Source organism: Monodelphis domestica, chromosome 4, assembly GCF_027887165.1.
Source record: "Monodelphis domestica isolate mMonDom1 chromosome 4, mMonDom1.pri, whole genome shotgun sequence".
In the NCBI taxonomy this organism is placed as follows: domain Eukaryota; kingdom Metazoa; phylum Chordata; class Mammalia; order Didelphimorphia; family Didelphidae; genus Monodelphis; species Monodelphis domestica.
In genome coordinates, this window is record NC_077230.1 from 91,687,885 (window position 1) to 91,703,288 (window position 15,404).

The 15,404-nt window shown below is 36.2% G+C and overlaps 1 protein-coding gene across 2 annotated transcripts in view; it reads right to left on the reverse strand.

Moving 5' to 3' along the window:
• Nucleotides 1-3,680: 3,680 nt before the first annotated feature.
• Nucleotides 3,681-15,404, reverse strand: part of SNX4 (sorting nexin 4) — a 96,345-nt gene continuing 84,621 nt past the window's right edge. For both annotated transcript variants that reach the window (XM_007493830.3, XM_007493831.3), the window contains exons 11-14: nucleotides 10,807-10,906; nucleotides 8,709-8,854; nucleotides 7,540-7,654; nucleotides 3,681-4,838 (exon numbers count right to left, since the gene is read on the reverse strand). In XM_007493830.3, the coding sequence (XP_007493892.2) occupies nucleotides 4,791-4,838; nucleotides 7,540-7,654; nucleotides 8,709-8,854; nucleotides 10,807-10,906 (409 nt within the window). In that variant the 3' untranslated portion in view covers nucleotides 3,681-4,790. The remainder of the gene's footprint in view (nucleotides 4,839-7,539; nucleotides 7,655-8,708; nucleotides 8,855-10,806; nucleotides 10,907-15,404) is intronic.

Below are 15,404 nucleotides of genomic sequence, written 5' to 3' on the forward strand. Positions count from 1 at the left end.
TCCCCTGGATGCCGGCACTTGCTGGGCTCCATCATTCAAGGCCGTCTCCGGGTCTTACCTACAGAACAGCTGGACTATTCAATTGGAGTCAGAAGAACACGGTTCAGGCCTCAGCAGACACTCGCCGAGCACAGGCCCAGGCCAGCCAAGCTGCCCATCATCAAGCGCGAAGTGCAAGGTTCGGCCTTTAAGGGCCAGGAGAGCCACTCGGTGCGGCTGAAACTCACAGGGGGAGCCCGTCTAGGTGGGGGCCCACACGCGGTGTGAAGCCACAGTTTCGCCAGAGCTCCCGAGACCTTCAGAGCTGTGTTCTTGGCCTGCTTTAGAAGATGCCCAAGATGAACCATGACGATGAACCACTGGGGATGGCTTAGCTATTCTCAGCAATAAGCTGGCCTCGGGCAATCCTAAAGGACTGGCGCCTCCGGAGAACGGCGGAGGAAAGCTCAGCAGCCCGAAGCTGAACATTTTTCACTCTCTTTTTTTGTTATGGCTCCATTTTTTTTTACACAAAATGACTGCTATGGAAATGTTTCACATGATTACACATGTAGAGCCTCGATGGCCTGCCATCTCATGGGGGGAGAGAGAGAATTTGAAACTCACATTTTTAAAAATGAATGTTAAAATTGTTTTTACATGTCCCTGGGAAAGTATTGTTTAAAAACTAAAATAAAATCAGGTTACCATCTAAAGATTTGGTATGAGAAAAAATAGTTTCTACTCCTAAAATAAAAAAAGAAACAAGAAATTGAACCAGAGACACATTAAGGACTTTTTCACAATCCAAAAAGGGATTTAAACCCAGGTCTTACTACTTCCTCTCATAGCACTTTGTTCTGTCAATTTTCTAGAGCACCCATAATAACTGGGTTCTACTTACATTTCTTGGCATTCTGTGTCCTTTCTCTCACCTAACATATATCCATATGCACCTGTATTTTAATAAACGTTTTACTTAAAGTTTACTCTCTCTATATACTGTATACAAAGTACTGTGTGCGGAGAGATAGAGTACATGTATGTATGTACATAATACATATATATAATATGGTCATCTCTGTCTTCAAGGAACTTACAATCTAATGGCACATTTTACTTAAAAGTTTAATTCTTTTCATTTAAAAAGCCAATGAATGTGGCGTTGAATTACTGTCTTTATAAAAATAATTAAAACTAAGTTAACTTGGTTTTGTGATTGTGTTTCATAGCCCGTGGATTAGGTGGATCAGTCATCCTTTGATAGAAAAATGTTCTCTTAAAAGTCATGATTAAGAATTGCAAAAGAACATTGCCTATGACTACATTTTACAGGAATGTCTGTTCTAACTGCAAAAGATTTTCCCTGCAATGATGTAAATAAATACAGAGTATATAAAAAGCCTTAGTTATGGGATATTCTATGTATGAATATATATATCCTATATATGAATATATATGTAAGATTATAGCTTATTAATAATTAACTCCTTCTTAATGCTATTCTAACAGTGGGTCTGAAAAGCTTGAAATGTTACGGAAATTTGAGCTTGATAAGACAAAATCTTAGCTTTTCTGTTACTTAAGTTTTAGTCAGTAAAAAAAATTATTAAGAACCTCCTAAGGATAGAGCCAAGAGAACATTATATAAGGTTACAGATTTAATATTTGAAGAATAACTTGGGGGCAGCTAAGTGGCTCAGTGGGCTGAGTAAGGCTTCGAGACAGGAGGTTCTGGGTTCAAATCTGGCCTCAGACACTTCCCAGCTGTGTGACCCTGGGCAAGTCACTTGACCCCCATGGACTAGCCTTTACCACTCTTCTGCCTTGGAACTAAAACACAGTATTGATTCTAAGATGGAAGGTAAGAATTAAAAAAAAAAGAAAGAAAAGAAAAGAACTTATAAATGGTTACCTCCAGAAAATGAACTGGGAAGTGGAAACACAAAAGACAAACTATATACACACGTTTGCCAGATGATGCCTTCTATGGTGTGTGTTGAGGAGGGAGGGGCTGAGACATCTGGAAATAGATTTTTTTTTTTTAAATGAAGCTTCTAAGACACAGCTAGATGGACATCTTCTAGCTGTGGATCTAGCAAATTATGAGGGAATGGGGGTGGGCCAAGTTTAAGGTCAAAAGACTGGAAAGGTGTGTGAGTGGGACAGTGGTTATGAAGGGCCTTGAACACCAGAGGAGTTTGCACTTCATCTAGAGGTGACAGGAAGACCCTGGAGCTTACTGGGTAGCAGGCACAGGGGGTGACCTGGTTGGACTGCACTCTAGGAAAATCACGTTGACAATGAAATGGAAATTGTTACAATAATCCAGGCATGAGGAGATGAAGGTCTGCCCCAGAGTAGTGGCAATAGCAGAGGAGAGAAGGGGGCTTATTCAAGAGATGTTGCAAAGGGGAAATCCACAGGCCTTAGCAATCGATTAGATAAGGAGGTATGGGATAGGAGGACATGTTGCCAGGCCAGAGGGCTAGGAGGATGACTTCTTTCAGCTGAATCTTGTTCTTTAATACCAAAATAAACTTTCCTATCAATGCATGTATTTGGAAATGATTCCTTAGTTCCTGTTTTGGTGTGTGCAACCATTAGTGACTCATAGGAACTCAAGTTTCTAGTTACAGAAAGAATTTTAAATAACAACTACTTCAATTGAGATAACACTGTAGATTGTCATAACCACATTCCTTAAAGGGAAGCCAAGACAGTGCTAACACTGAAATGCAGTGTTGTGGTCTTTGTGTTTATTTTTAAAACAAGTTTAAATGACTTTTAAAATCATTTAGTTTACACTGGTTTTTATTTTTAACTTTGAGAATTAAACCAAATAATTAAAAAACTAAGGACTGAAATCAATACTTTTTGAAAGAAAAATGGAACAAGAAGATTAAAGGGATTTTGCCTGACATATATTTTATACTTTTCCTGTAATCATGCCAAAATGATTTCTATGACAAAATGTCTCTGGAGAAATTCTATGGCTAAGAAAATTTTAGGTTTTTAAATCATACAATTTTTGAAAAGTAAACCAGTCCCCTAAAATACAAGGGGAAACTACTCCCCAGTATCTTTTGGTGACAAAGTCAAATAGTGTGCAAAAAATGGATCAAGATCGTTCAATATAATCAAGACATTCTCTAAGATAGGTGTATACTTATTTAGAGAAAAATGTGAAAAATATTAAAGAGTTTTATTTTGCTTATTTGGAATGGTGCTAACAGGACCAGGTTTGCTCTTTTTTTTTCAAACTAAATAAAACCAGATAGGAATGGGAAAGGTACACGCTACATTTGAACACAGCCAAGTTTTACTTTGAGTCCACTGTGTTTTTTCAAATGTCAAAGGGAAAGGCTGTCTTACATCAGCTAAAAATGTTCATTTATGTATCCTTTTAATACATGAGCTTTCCTGCTACCAGTTTTACCTTTCATAAAACCCAAGAGAAAAATAAAACAAAAAACATTAAATCATATCTCATTATAACTCCTTATTTTTCAAGCATTTTGTTCCAAAAAATTATATACAATGAAATGTTGGAACAAATAAAAACATCACCAGTAGCTGTTGGGAATGAGATGCGAGGTAGAGGAGGAGGATGAAATCTAATGAACATATTCCAAGATATAGGAAATGAGGTATTAATAATTATGAATTATTCTGATAAATTAATGCATCTCATATGAAAATTAGCATAATGCTTCTTTCTTTTATTAAGTCTGGAAATTTCCACAATATTTTGCAATATTCTCAACATGTAAAAAAATCAAATGCTAAATAGTAGTGGATTGTTGTTATTTTACATAATTAGAAACAGCAAATTCACATTTAAGATTCTGCAAAGCTAGCAAAAAATAAAGATGCCTGGCTTTTGAACATACTGTATGTATCATGAAAACCAAACCAAAAAAATCAATATAATTTATTCATTTTTCTTTACAAAATTACAGCCAAGCAGTAGAAAAGAAGCATGTTAATAATGAAGATACCATATATATTGTTGATATATAGATCTTATACACTGAAATGCTACATCTCGTACCCTGAAACACCGTATGTCAAGAGCTAAACCATGTTAATTGAAGCTCATCAGTCAGGTTTGAAAAAAATGATTTGAGAACTTCCTCCCTGTGTTTAACATATTCAATGAAAGGCTTCCTAGTAGTTCATAACGATGGCCTCCACTCCTCGTTTAAAGAGCTGTCTTCTTTGTTGGCAGTATAAAATTATTTGTCCAATATCAAAATTCTGGTGAAGCACAAAGTTGAAGGCATTTTCTAGTGTATGCATACGTCACTCACAGGGCGCTGAGGAGGGACGGGTGGAATAGCTTAGATTTCACACTAAGTTTCTGCTGAGCTTTTGTCAAAGCAAATTGCTCAACTATAAGGCAAGTAAAAACCACCCCCCCAGCTCACTGGTGAGTCTCCACTTGGCTGTCTTTGCTGGGTAAACCTCAAGAATATATTCTTTATACATTGTCAGAGAGAATAAGGGCTGAAAGGACACTGAAACACGACCTAGCAAAGGGACTGTTACTAGTTTAGAATCCTTCAAACAATACCAAATGATAAGTTCTTAATTTCAATGTTAATCTTCATTAAAACATCTCCTTTTTGTGCTATTTAAGATTCTGCAAAACTAACAACTACAATCGGCATAAAGAACACTGTATTTGTACTCAAATGATTAAATTGTGAATTTGTGTGTATACCAGGGAGTTAACTTAAGTCTCCATTATATACTTGTGCTTCTGTTCCGGGGCACTTGATTGAAGAAGAATTCATTCCTGTAGAGGTTTACATCTTGCTGAAGCATTCCTTAGCATTGGTCCACACTTGAATTCCCTAGAAGGAAATGGGCACGTTAATTGGCGATTCACAAAGGGTTCTGGAAACTGAAGTGATTGATTTCTTTAGACATTAGATTTTTAAAGCCCTTCCCTTCTGTTGTAGAATCGATGCTAAGTATCAGTTCCAAGACAGAAGAGTGGTAAGGGCTAAGCAACTGGATTTAAGTGACTTGCCCAGGGTTACAGAGCCAGAAAATGTCTGAGGCCACATATGAACTCAGGACAACAACCTGTCTCCAGGTCTGGCTCACTCACCACTGAGCAACCTAGTTGCCTTACATTAAATTTTACACTGAGATCCATGAGATGTTCATCAAAATACAATTCAAATAAATTAGTTAATGTTTAAAGTTTTGGAAAGTCACAACCCCTATAACACGTCTAACCACGACAACATTCTCTGTCCACAATAACAAGAATGAGTAATTTGGTCTCCAAGAACTACCATTACAAATATGATTTTGGTTTTTTTTTAAACTCATGATAAAAATTGTATTAAAGGGGGCAGCTGGGTAGCTCAGTGGATTGAGAGCCAGTCCTAGAGATGGGAGGTCCTGGGTTCAAATCTGACCTCAGACACTTCCCAGCTGTGTGACCCTGGGCAAGTCACTTAACCTCCATTGCCTAGCCCTTACCACTCTTCTGCCTTGGAGCCAATACACAGTATTGATTCCAAGGCAGAAGGTAAGGGTTATAATTTAAATAGTATTAAAAATTATTAAAGACACTTAGGACTGGAAAATGAGGTTGTCAGAATTTAGTAAGCCTAAGAGATAACAGATGTACAGTCTAAATATCCAAGAAATAATAAGAGAACATCTCAAGGGTATTGAATGAATCCTTTATGGAGGATTTATGGAAAGACAAAAAACTGAACAGGATGAAAAGGCACATGAGATAAGAAAGAGTTTCTTATTTGAAAGGAATTCTTGAGGAAAAGCAGAAAGTGCTCTGGAAGCTATACTGGGTTTAATAATAATATATTACATTATATACTACAATAAGCTCAAAATGAATACTTGAATAGAACAAATTAAAGGCTAGACCATAAAAAACTAAAAGGTAACTTCCATGGTGATGACTAGGGAATGAATTTCCAATCAAACAAGAGTATGGTAATAGAGATAAATGGTAATACCAAACAATGGTAATAGAGATCAAACATAATCTGAAATGTACCAAATTTAAAAGGTTTTACTGAATAAAATTAATGCAACTAGGCTAAGGGGAAAACAGCCGGGGGTGTGTGTGATCTTTATATTAAATATCTCTGGAAAAGGTCCAATGGCCAAGAATATGGACAGTTAACAAAAATGTAGAAGACCAAAAGCTATTCCAAAACAGAGAAGTTGTCAAAGGGATTTGAATAGTTCTTACAAGAAGAATCACAAACTATTAATGATCACACGAAAGAATGCTTCAATTCCGTAATAAAGGCAACAGAAAGCAAAACAACTCTGAGGTTTCTCCTTATACTCAATAAACTAGCAGAAATGACAAAAGGTGGGATTAATCAATAGCGGATGAGCTAGAAAAGATGGGTAGAGTAATGTGACGTTGGCAAAGTTGTGAGTATTTCTGGAAAGCAAATTAAAATCATTCAAGGAGAGTGACTAAAATCTTTATACCCTTTGGCAGATCAGGGGAGTCCAGTTGAGGCATATAGCCCGGAGAGATCAGACATAAAGAAGCTTTATATACACTAAAATATTTGCAGGAATGTTTTTTGTAGTAGCAAAGAACTGGAAACAAAGTAGATGCCCGTTGTCTGGTCAATGATTAAACAAATTGTGGTATAAAGATGCAATGTTACCTTACTCTGCCATTAGAAACAATAACAAATACAGAAGAATGAGTAAACATAAGAACTGTTCAAAAGTAACCAGAAATATGAAAATGACATACACAATGACTACAACAATGTAAGTGGAAATAACACCACCAACAAAACTGAGAATGAATGTTGGGACATGACTAAACTTGGCCCCAAAGGTCATGATCTTTTTTTTTTTTTAAGATTATTCTTAGAGAGTTCAGTGGTTATTTGCCAGATCCCACCTCACTTAACACTGATTAGAAAATGTTAAAGGACAGGGTTGGAAACTATAACACAACATATAAGTGTAATTAAGAAATACTAATTATAATGGCTATATAATTATAATAACATAATAATGCCTCAGTGGATCGAGAGCCAGGCCTAGAGATGGGAGGTCCTGGGTTCAAATCTGGATTCGGACACTTCCCAGCTGTGTGACCCTGGGCAAGTCATTTAACCACCACCTAGCCCTTACTGCTCTTCTGCCTTGGAACCAATTTACAATACTAATTCTTAGGCAGAAGGTAAGGGTTTTAAATGAATAAACAATAATTCTGCATGTTCAAGATTTTGATCATTCTGTTGGCAAAAGAAAATTCTTAAATATATATACAATACATACATTTAGAGGTTAATAGTAATATTCATGGATGGAACAAGTCTTCAGACAGATCCTCTGCATAAATTTATAAACTCAAAATATTACAAAATACTATAATCTGTCTATAAATTCTGATAACGTAATGAGAAGTGATTTAAAAAGACATAATGACTTTAGCATTAAGGACATTAAACCGAAAAGAAATTGCTCCTTGTGGCATCACAATAAAATTCTGCCCAAATCTACAGCTTCACTAAGGGTCTACTGCAGACCTACCTTTTTGCACATACTAATCTGCATGACTGCATAGCTTATAAGAGCCTCCTTTAAATCGTGGTTCTTTTGCTCCTTGAAGCGTTCAATATCTGCCCAAGCAGCTTTCACAAACTCTCTGTAAGGAACAGAATGCAGCGTCATTATTTGGCTTACTTCAGTGAATGGGACTCTTTGGGTCAGGCACTCTATTCTGGTATGAATGTTTTTTCATAACTGTATGAATGTCTGTTGGTGTGTAGGCTTTAAATACTGGATAAAAGATTTCGGGTTTTAAAAGGCACACCTTTTTCTTTAATAATATATGTTTTGCATAGTTCAATTCAACAAATATTTACTGTGACTGTGTGCAAAGAAAGTCTGTCTTAGATGGCCTTGATGTGCAAAGCAATTTCAAACTGCACCTCTGAATGAATGAAGCTCACACTACTTGAACTGGTTCTCCCAAACTTGGTAGATATATCTGCATAAACTGCTCCCCTCTATCATAGGAAAACATATAGCTTTTCTGGGAAAATGAACATGGCCCGAACAAAAGAAAAAAAGACAACAAATATGGCTCATCTTTGTATTCTTAAAGCACCAAGCTGTGGCACATAAAGCAAATGTTTAAATATTTAATGAGTTGAGTTTACCACATGTTTTGTTTGAGTGGAAGAAAGACTATTACAAATTTTGTGAGAATTTCTGTTTTACTACTTTTTATTCTAAAAATAAAACCATCTTTAAATTAACTGATTTCTTAGGAACTAGTTTTTGAGGAAATGAACAACATTGACATTGTTTATGAAAAAAGCAAACAGAAATACTGCCATCTGGCTCTATTAGTTCATCACTTGATGGAAGCACAAATAAGACAAGCCAGTCAGATAGCAATTAAATGTCACAAAATGATCACTTTATACATGTTTCATATTCAAGTTTAATCAACATTTCTCTGTGAAGACATTAAAATATAAAGCACGGCAGTTGGACACATTTTCAGGTATATAAATTACATTAAACTTTTAGGGGATTCTCAACTATTATGTCTTCTAACTCCCATTGCTACAAGAATTCCCCCTGATATATGTCAGAGGAAAGGTCCTTTTGGAAAGTGAATTGCCTGGCTGGTGAGTAATAGTTCAGACCTTCTATGAATGAAGTTTTGCCAAGTTTCTCTGAATTTTTACCTGCCTTCCAGATTTTTACACTTCAGCTGTTCTTCTCCTTCACTTATTTGTTCCTCTAGCACCTTTATTCTGGCTTCTCTTTGCTCTGGTGTTTCTTGACCAAACAATTTGCTAGTCATTCCTTTTAGGGAGAATGTCCTCACGGTCTAAGAGCAATTAGGTAAGAAAATAAGAAAAAGAGAAAATAAGTGAAATAAAATAGGTAAGAAAATAAATAAGCTATTTCCTTTTCCACCCCACCATTCCCCAGAGTATCAAAAATCTTATGCCAAGGTATCCTCTCAAAAATGTATCTTTTTTATTTAATTAGTCACCAAATAAGATTTTTATAACATAAAAGCAGATATAAAGCAAAAAGGCAGTCACGAAGAGAAAGGTAAAGAACTAAAAAGGTAAGAACTTGTTACAATTTGCTTACCTAAGGTTAAAAATTATTAAACTTTGTCAACAGGGAGTAGTACATAAGGAAAGTATCTTAAATTCATACTTTCGTAGCCCCCTTTTCCCCCTTCTTTGGAGACTAGCAAGGGAATTACTATTCCTTTTACATGGTAGAGGGATGAATAAGCCTACTCAAAAAATGGCCCAGAATTTTTCCCAAGTTAAGAAAAAAAAATCAAACCAAACTACTTATTCCACATACCACTACAAACTACTATCTTAACTACAGCTAGCTATATCACACTCACAAGAAAATGAAAGGGGAAATATACTTAGAGCTCACTATATCCCATCACCACTACAGGTAAAAACTGAGTGCCTGGCCCAACCACACGGGTTGTTACCTCCTTTAATGAAGGGTAGCATGGCCTGCTGGGAAGAACAATAGACTGGTAGGTAGAAGAAGTGGGATCTATCTAGCTCCACTAGAGAATCGAAACCTTGGGTGAAATCTCATAGGGCAGAAAGAGCACTTGGAAGGGATTTCACTACTTATAGAGTCATCAACCAAATCTCCGCTGGGTCTTAGAGGAGCCTGACAAACTCTTGTCTCACTCCGAAGTTCTGAATGAAAGTAAATATAAAATATGGATACTATATCATGTAGGACAGGCCACAACATAATGGGCTACATAGAAGGCTACTTGCCCTGCTCAGCGGACAGGGCTAGTGTGAAAATCAAATTAAAGGGCTCTGAAAACTTTAAACTCTTTTAGAGACAAAGTATTAGTATAGAACACCATTATTCTGGAATATTGCAAAGCATATCAAAGATTCTTTTCACAATGTCTGCCTTAATCTCATGAATCAGTCTAATACTAATTCAACACAATAAATACCTACTATTTACAAAATACTGTAGCCCTAGAGTAAGATAAATAAAATATTGTCCCGGTCTTCATGGAGATTAAAATAAATACTCAACACAAGTCCTCACAGAAAGAATTTTTTAAAACTCCAAAAGACTCCACTTTTAGAGTAATGAATGGAATCCTTTCAGGATGAACTAAAAAATCAATTGCTATAAAACCAGGTAATTATCTAAAACTATAAACTGCAAAACAATTGCCAATCTGCTTCAGAGAGAGAATTCCTTCATGAGGCAACTCCCTAAACTATTAAAAAAAAAAAACCCTTATCTACCATTTTAGAACTGATACAAAGTATTGGTTCCAAAGGAGAAGAGCTGTAAGGGCTAGGCACCTGGAGTTAAGGGACTTGCCTAGACTCAAAACTAGGGTGTGTCTATGGTCAAATTTTAACTCAGGACTGCCTGTCTTCGAGCCTGGCTATCCACCTCTTGAGCCCCTACTCTCTACACTATTAAAATCATCTGGATCAGTGCCCTCCTGACCCGCTGACTATCCCCCCCCAATAAATAAACAAATCTAGTTATCAGTTACTACAGTAACATATAAAGTAACATTTATAGAATTCTCTTAAATACCATATAAGGCAATAATTGTAATTGCTTAGCTCTTTTTTTTTCATGAAAAGATCACATATAAATTATATACAAGTGAAGACACCTTTCTGAATTAGAACCTCATAATAGCTATTCATGCATCTGTAAATTGATAACTATGGAATACTTTTTTTTTAAAACAAAGCTTAGTGCCTAAAATTTATAAAGTACAGGTTTAGTGAAATACTTCACCCCAGTTGCGAGTTCTTCACACTGTTGCTTTTTGGATGCCAGATCCTGAGCAGCCATCTCCAAATCATACTGCATTAATTCATGTTTCCTACAAACCGCTCTGAGAAGTAAAAGGAAGACTATCATTTAGATTTCAGATTATTTTTATAAAGAGAAGGGGGGAAATGGAATATTTATATAGTGCCTATGATTTGCCAAGAACAGTACTAAGCACTTCACAAATATTATTTCATTTGATCTTTACAACAACCCTTTAAGGTAAGTGCTATTATTAACTACTTTCAGTTGAGGATACTGAGGAAAAAGGCTTAAGTGACTTGCTTAGAAAAGGAAGGAAGGAAGGAAGGAAGGAAGGAAGGAAGGAAGGAAGGAAGGAAGGAAGGAAGGAAGGAAGGAAGAAAGAAAGGAAGAAAGGAAGGAAGGGAGGAAGGATCACACAGCTAGTATGTATCTGAGGTCAGACTTGAACTTGGATCTTCCTGATTTCAGGTTCAGGCCTCTATCTAGCCACCAGCTACCTATATTTAGAATTAAAAAAAAAAATTAACAGCCCAATATTAACAAATACAACTAATTTCCTAATTTAACCAACAGCAGACACATTAAAAAATTAGGCTATATCTTTGAATATATGTAGGTGTAAATATATGTAAGATGTAAACAAACATGAATAATTTTATATAAGAAGGGACATATATGGGGAGAGATCTGTAATTCCACTATTATAAAGGAGCTTCCCAAGAAGAAACTCCTTCTATCAATATAGGTTGGCCCTTCTCTGCAATGTATAGTCTTAGATAGCTGCCTAGAGAGGTTAAGTCACTAGCTTGTCACGGTCACAGTCATACTTAAACCCAGGACAGCCTCCAGGACAACTCTCAATGCACCCTATTGAGAAATTGATTTAAATCACAAAAGATAATTCATGCTTGGTGAACCAAGATTTCTAGTCAAGGTTCATCTATCTATATCTTCTATTTCATTAAAGAACTATAAACAAATAAATAAATGACAAAAGATTCAAATCTGGTCTTAGACACTTCCTAGCTATGTGACTCCAGGCAAGTTACTGAACCTTCTTTGCCTAATTCTCACCATTCTGTCAAAGACTTGTTACTAAGATAAAAATAAGGGGGGGGGGGGAATTACAATAGAAATAGCTACGGAAACTAATGTTTAAAACCTTTTTAAAAATGAGTTTTATTTTTTTAATTCTCCTAGAGTTTTGATGAATATTTCATATGTGCTTACTTGGAGATATTGCTTAAATACAAAAAGGCTTGTTTAAAATAATTCTTAATTATATAGTCCCTCAAAAAATAACCACTCAATTTAAAATGCAACATATCATAGTGAGAATGTAAGATGAGTGCTATTTCTTTTCTCTGACATTGTTGGGGTTCGATTCTATTAAAATAAAATCTCCTAGGACTGATTTTAAAATTTATGTTAAGGATGTATGATCTCAGCCACTGTGTATAATTATAGTAGAGACCAACACAGATCTCTGAGTTGCTGTGGCTCAAAAATTCATCACCGGTAGCCAGTCTAATTATACTGGTTTTCTGAGAACAGGTGTATAGCTCATTATAGGGCCCCCTTTACCACACAGGGTTCTTAACCTAGAGTCCATGAACTTGGTTTTCAAATATTTGTATAAAAACTTCAACATAATTATATGCCTTTGTAATATTATGTATTTAAAAATATTATGCTAAGAACAACTCGAAGGCCTTCACGAAATTGTCCAAGGAGGCTATAACACAAAAAGGATTAAGAACCTCAGGTTAACTGCTTAAGACCTAACAGACCTTGTATTATACTGACATAGCCTTTAAGAATTCAGGGTCAGTTTGGGAAAGGAAAGGTTTTAAAACTAAGCAAGAGCTAGAAAAAAATCACAAAATGTAAAATAAATAATTTTGATTACATCAAATTAAAAAGTTTTTGTGCAAACAAATCCAACGCAACCAAAATTAGAAGGGAGGCAACAAATTGGGAAAAAATCTTCAAAGAAACCTCTGACAAAGGTTTAATTACTCAAATTTATAAAGAGCTAAATCAACTGTACAAAAAAATCAAGCTATTCTCCAATTGATAAATGGCCAAGGGACATGAATAGGCAATTTTCAGTTAAAGAAATCAAAACTATTAATAAGCACATGAAAAGGTGTTCTACATCTCTTATAATCAGAGAGATGCAAATCCAAACAACTCTGAGGTATCACCTCACACCTAGCAGATTGGTCAACATGACAGCAGCGGAAAGTAGTGCATGCTGGAGGGGATGTTAATTCATTGCTGGTGGAGTTGTGAACTGATCCAACCATTCTGGAGGGCAATTTGGAACTATGCCCAAAGGGCAACAAAAGAATGTCTGCCCTTTGATCCAGCCATAGCACTGTTGGGATTATACCCCAAAGAGATAATAAGAAAAAGGAATTGTACAAAAATATTTATAGCTGTGATCTTTGTGGTGGCAAAAAATTGGAAAATGAGGGGATGCCCTCCAATTAGGAATGGCTGAACAACTTGTGGTCTATGTTGGTGATGGAATACTATTGTGCTCAAAGGAATAATAAAGTGGAGGAATTCCATGGGGACTGGAACAACCTCCAGGAATTGATGCGGAGTGAGAGGAGCAGAACCAGGAGAACATTGTACACAGAGACTGATGCACTGTGGCACAATCGAATGTCATGGACTTCTCTACTAGCAGCAATGCAATGATCCAAGACAATTCCGAGGGACTTATGAGAAAGAACACTATCCACATTCAGAGGAAATACTGTGGGAGTAAAAACATTGAAGAAAAACAACTGCTTGATCACATGAGTCGAGGGGATATGGTTGGGGATGTAGACTCTAAATGAACGTGCTAGTGCAAACATCAACAACATGGAAATAGGTTCTGAGAGAATTCAGGGTCAGCTAGGCAGCACAGTGAAAAGAGTGCCACGGCTATAGAGTCAGGAGAACTGGATTCAAATCTGGACTCAAACATTTCCTAGCTGGGTGACTCAGGACAAGTCTTTTGCCTAGCCTTTGCCCTCCTGTCTTGGAGTTGTTATGAAAGTAAGGGTTTTTTAAAAAATAAAGAAAAGAATGGAGATGAGAAGATTAATTCACTGCAGCGAGAAGGGAAAGGAAAGTCAGGGGAAATTATCTCATGCAATTAGGATATGCAGATAGACATTTATATCAATAAAGTAGCTTTGGATTTTAGATCCTGGAAGTTTTCACTTGAGGGTGTCTTTCAGTAGGAGATAAGTAAGCTATTTCTATTTTCCACATAGAGCTCTTGGCAATTTTCTTTTGAAATAGAGTATCTAGTACATATTGTATCACAGCACCGGCATAACCTAAAACAGATTATTTATTGTCTCAAGGAAGGGGAAATGGGAGAGGGGGGACAGAATTTTAATTTTAAGTAAATTTTAAGGTTTTAAAATTTTTTTAAAGTAAATTTTAGGTAAAAATTAAAATTAAAAGGAAATCTTATTTTAGTCATGGTACCTAGATAGTCTAATGATTATGATTCTTAATTTTTTTTTCTCCTTGATTTGTTTAGAGGACAGTTGTTTGATATACCTTACATTTTCTTTTTTTTTCTTCCAATCTTTTTTGATTATTTAAATAGTTCTGATTCTTTCATAGAGACATTGAGAATTGTCCTTCTTGTGGGTCTACTCTAATTTTCAGGGTATTTGTTGTTTGGGCAAGGTTCTGTGCTTGTTATATCCCCTTTCCAATCCTTCAATGGTTTTAATTTCTTTTCCCATTTTTCCTCTAGTGCTTTAATTTCATTTATAAAACCATTTTAACCTCTTTTTTAAACTCTTGCTTCCTCTTTACCAGGAATTCTGGTTGAAATTGAGTTCAAACTATGTTTTTCTTTGACATTTTACTTATATTTTGGAGTCATTTTCTTTTTCTGGGTTTGTGTCTTGAGTGTCCTGTTACCATAACAACTTTTTATGGAGAGATTCTTTTTATGATTGCTCATTTTTCCAGCCTACTTTCTGCCCTTGGACTTGATGTTAAGGCCAAGTTCTGCATACTTTGGAGAGAAATTCTGGGTTAGTCCTATTGCTGTTTTCTTGGCGCATTGAGCATTGTTATTCTGGGATCTCTTGGACAGCTCTGGTTGGGGAATTTCAAGTTTTCAAAGCTCCCAAAGTGGTCTACTATATGGTAAAGAATGATTGTAGTCCTTTGGCCTGAGCAATGCAAGTTCCATACCTAGGTTTGGGTCTTAACAATAGTCAACTGCTACAAGGTTCAGCCCTATTAGCCAGTAAGCTCTGGTGGATTAGAGGCAAAACTGTAGGCTCCATTTTGGTCTAAGATTCCTGATCCGGTTATTTCTTTGCAAGCATCAGACTGGACTATAGGCTGATATAGACTGAGATCTCTCTATGCTCCTGGAGCCTAAGCTGCTTCTTGCTTCTGAATTTCCTTCTTTCTAGGTGGGGCTCAAGATACTTCTTACCCTGGAACACCACTCCTAGATACAGGTCCTGTCCTCAATCAGCTTTAGATCTATGACCTAGAACTGGGTAGTGGGTGATAAAGTTGTCATTTGGCACTTCTTCCTG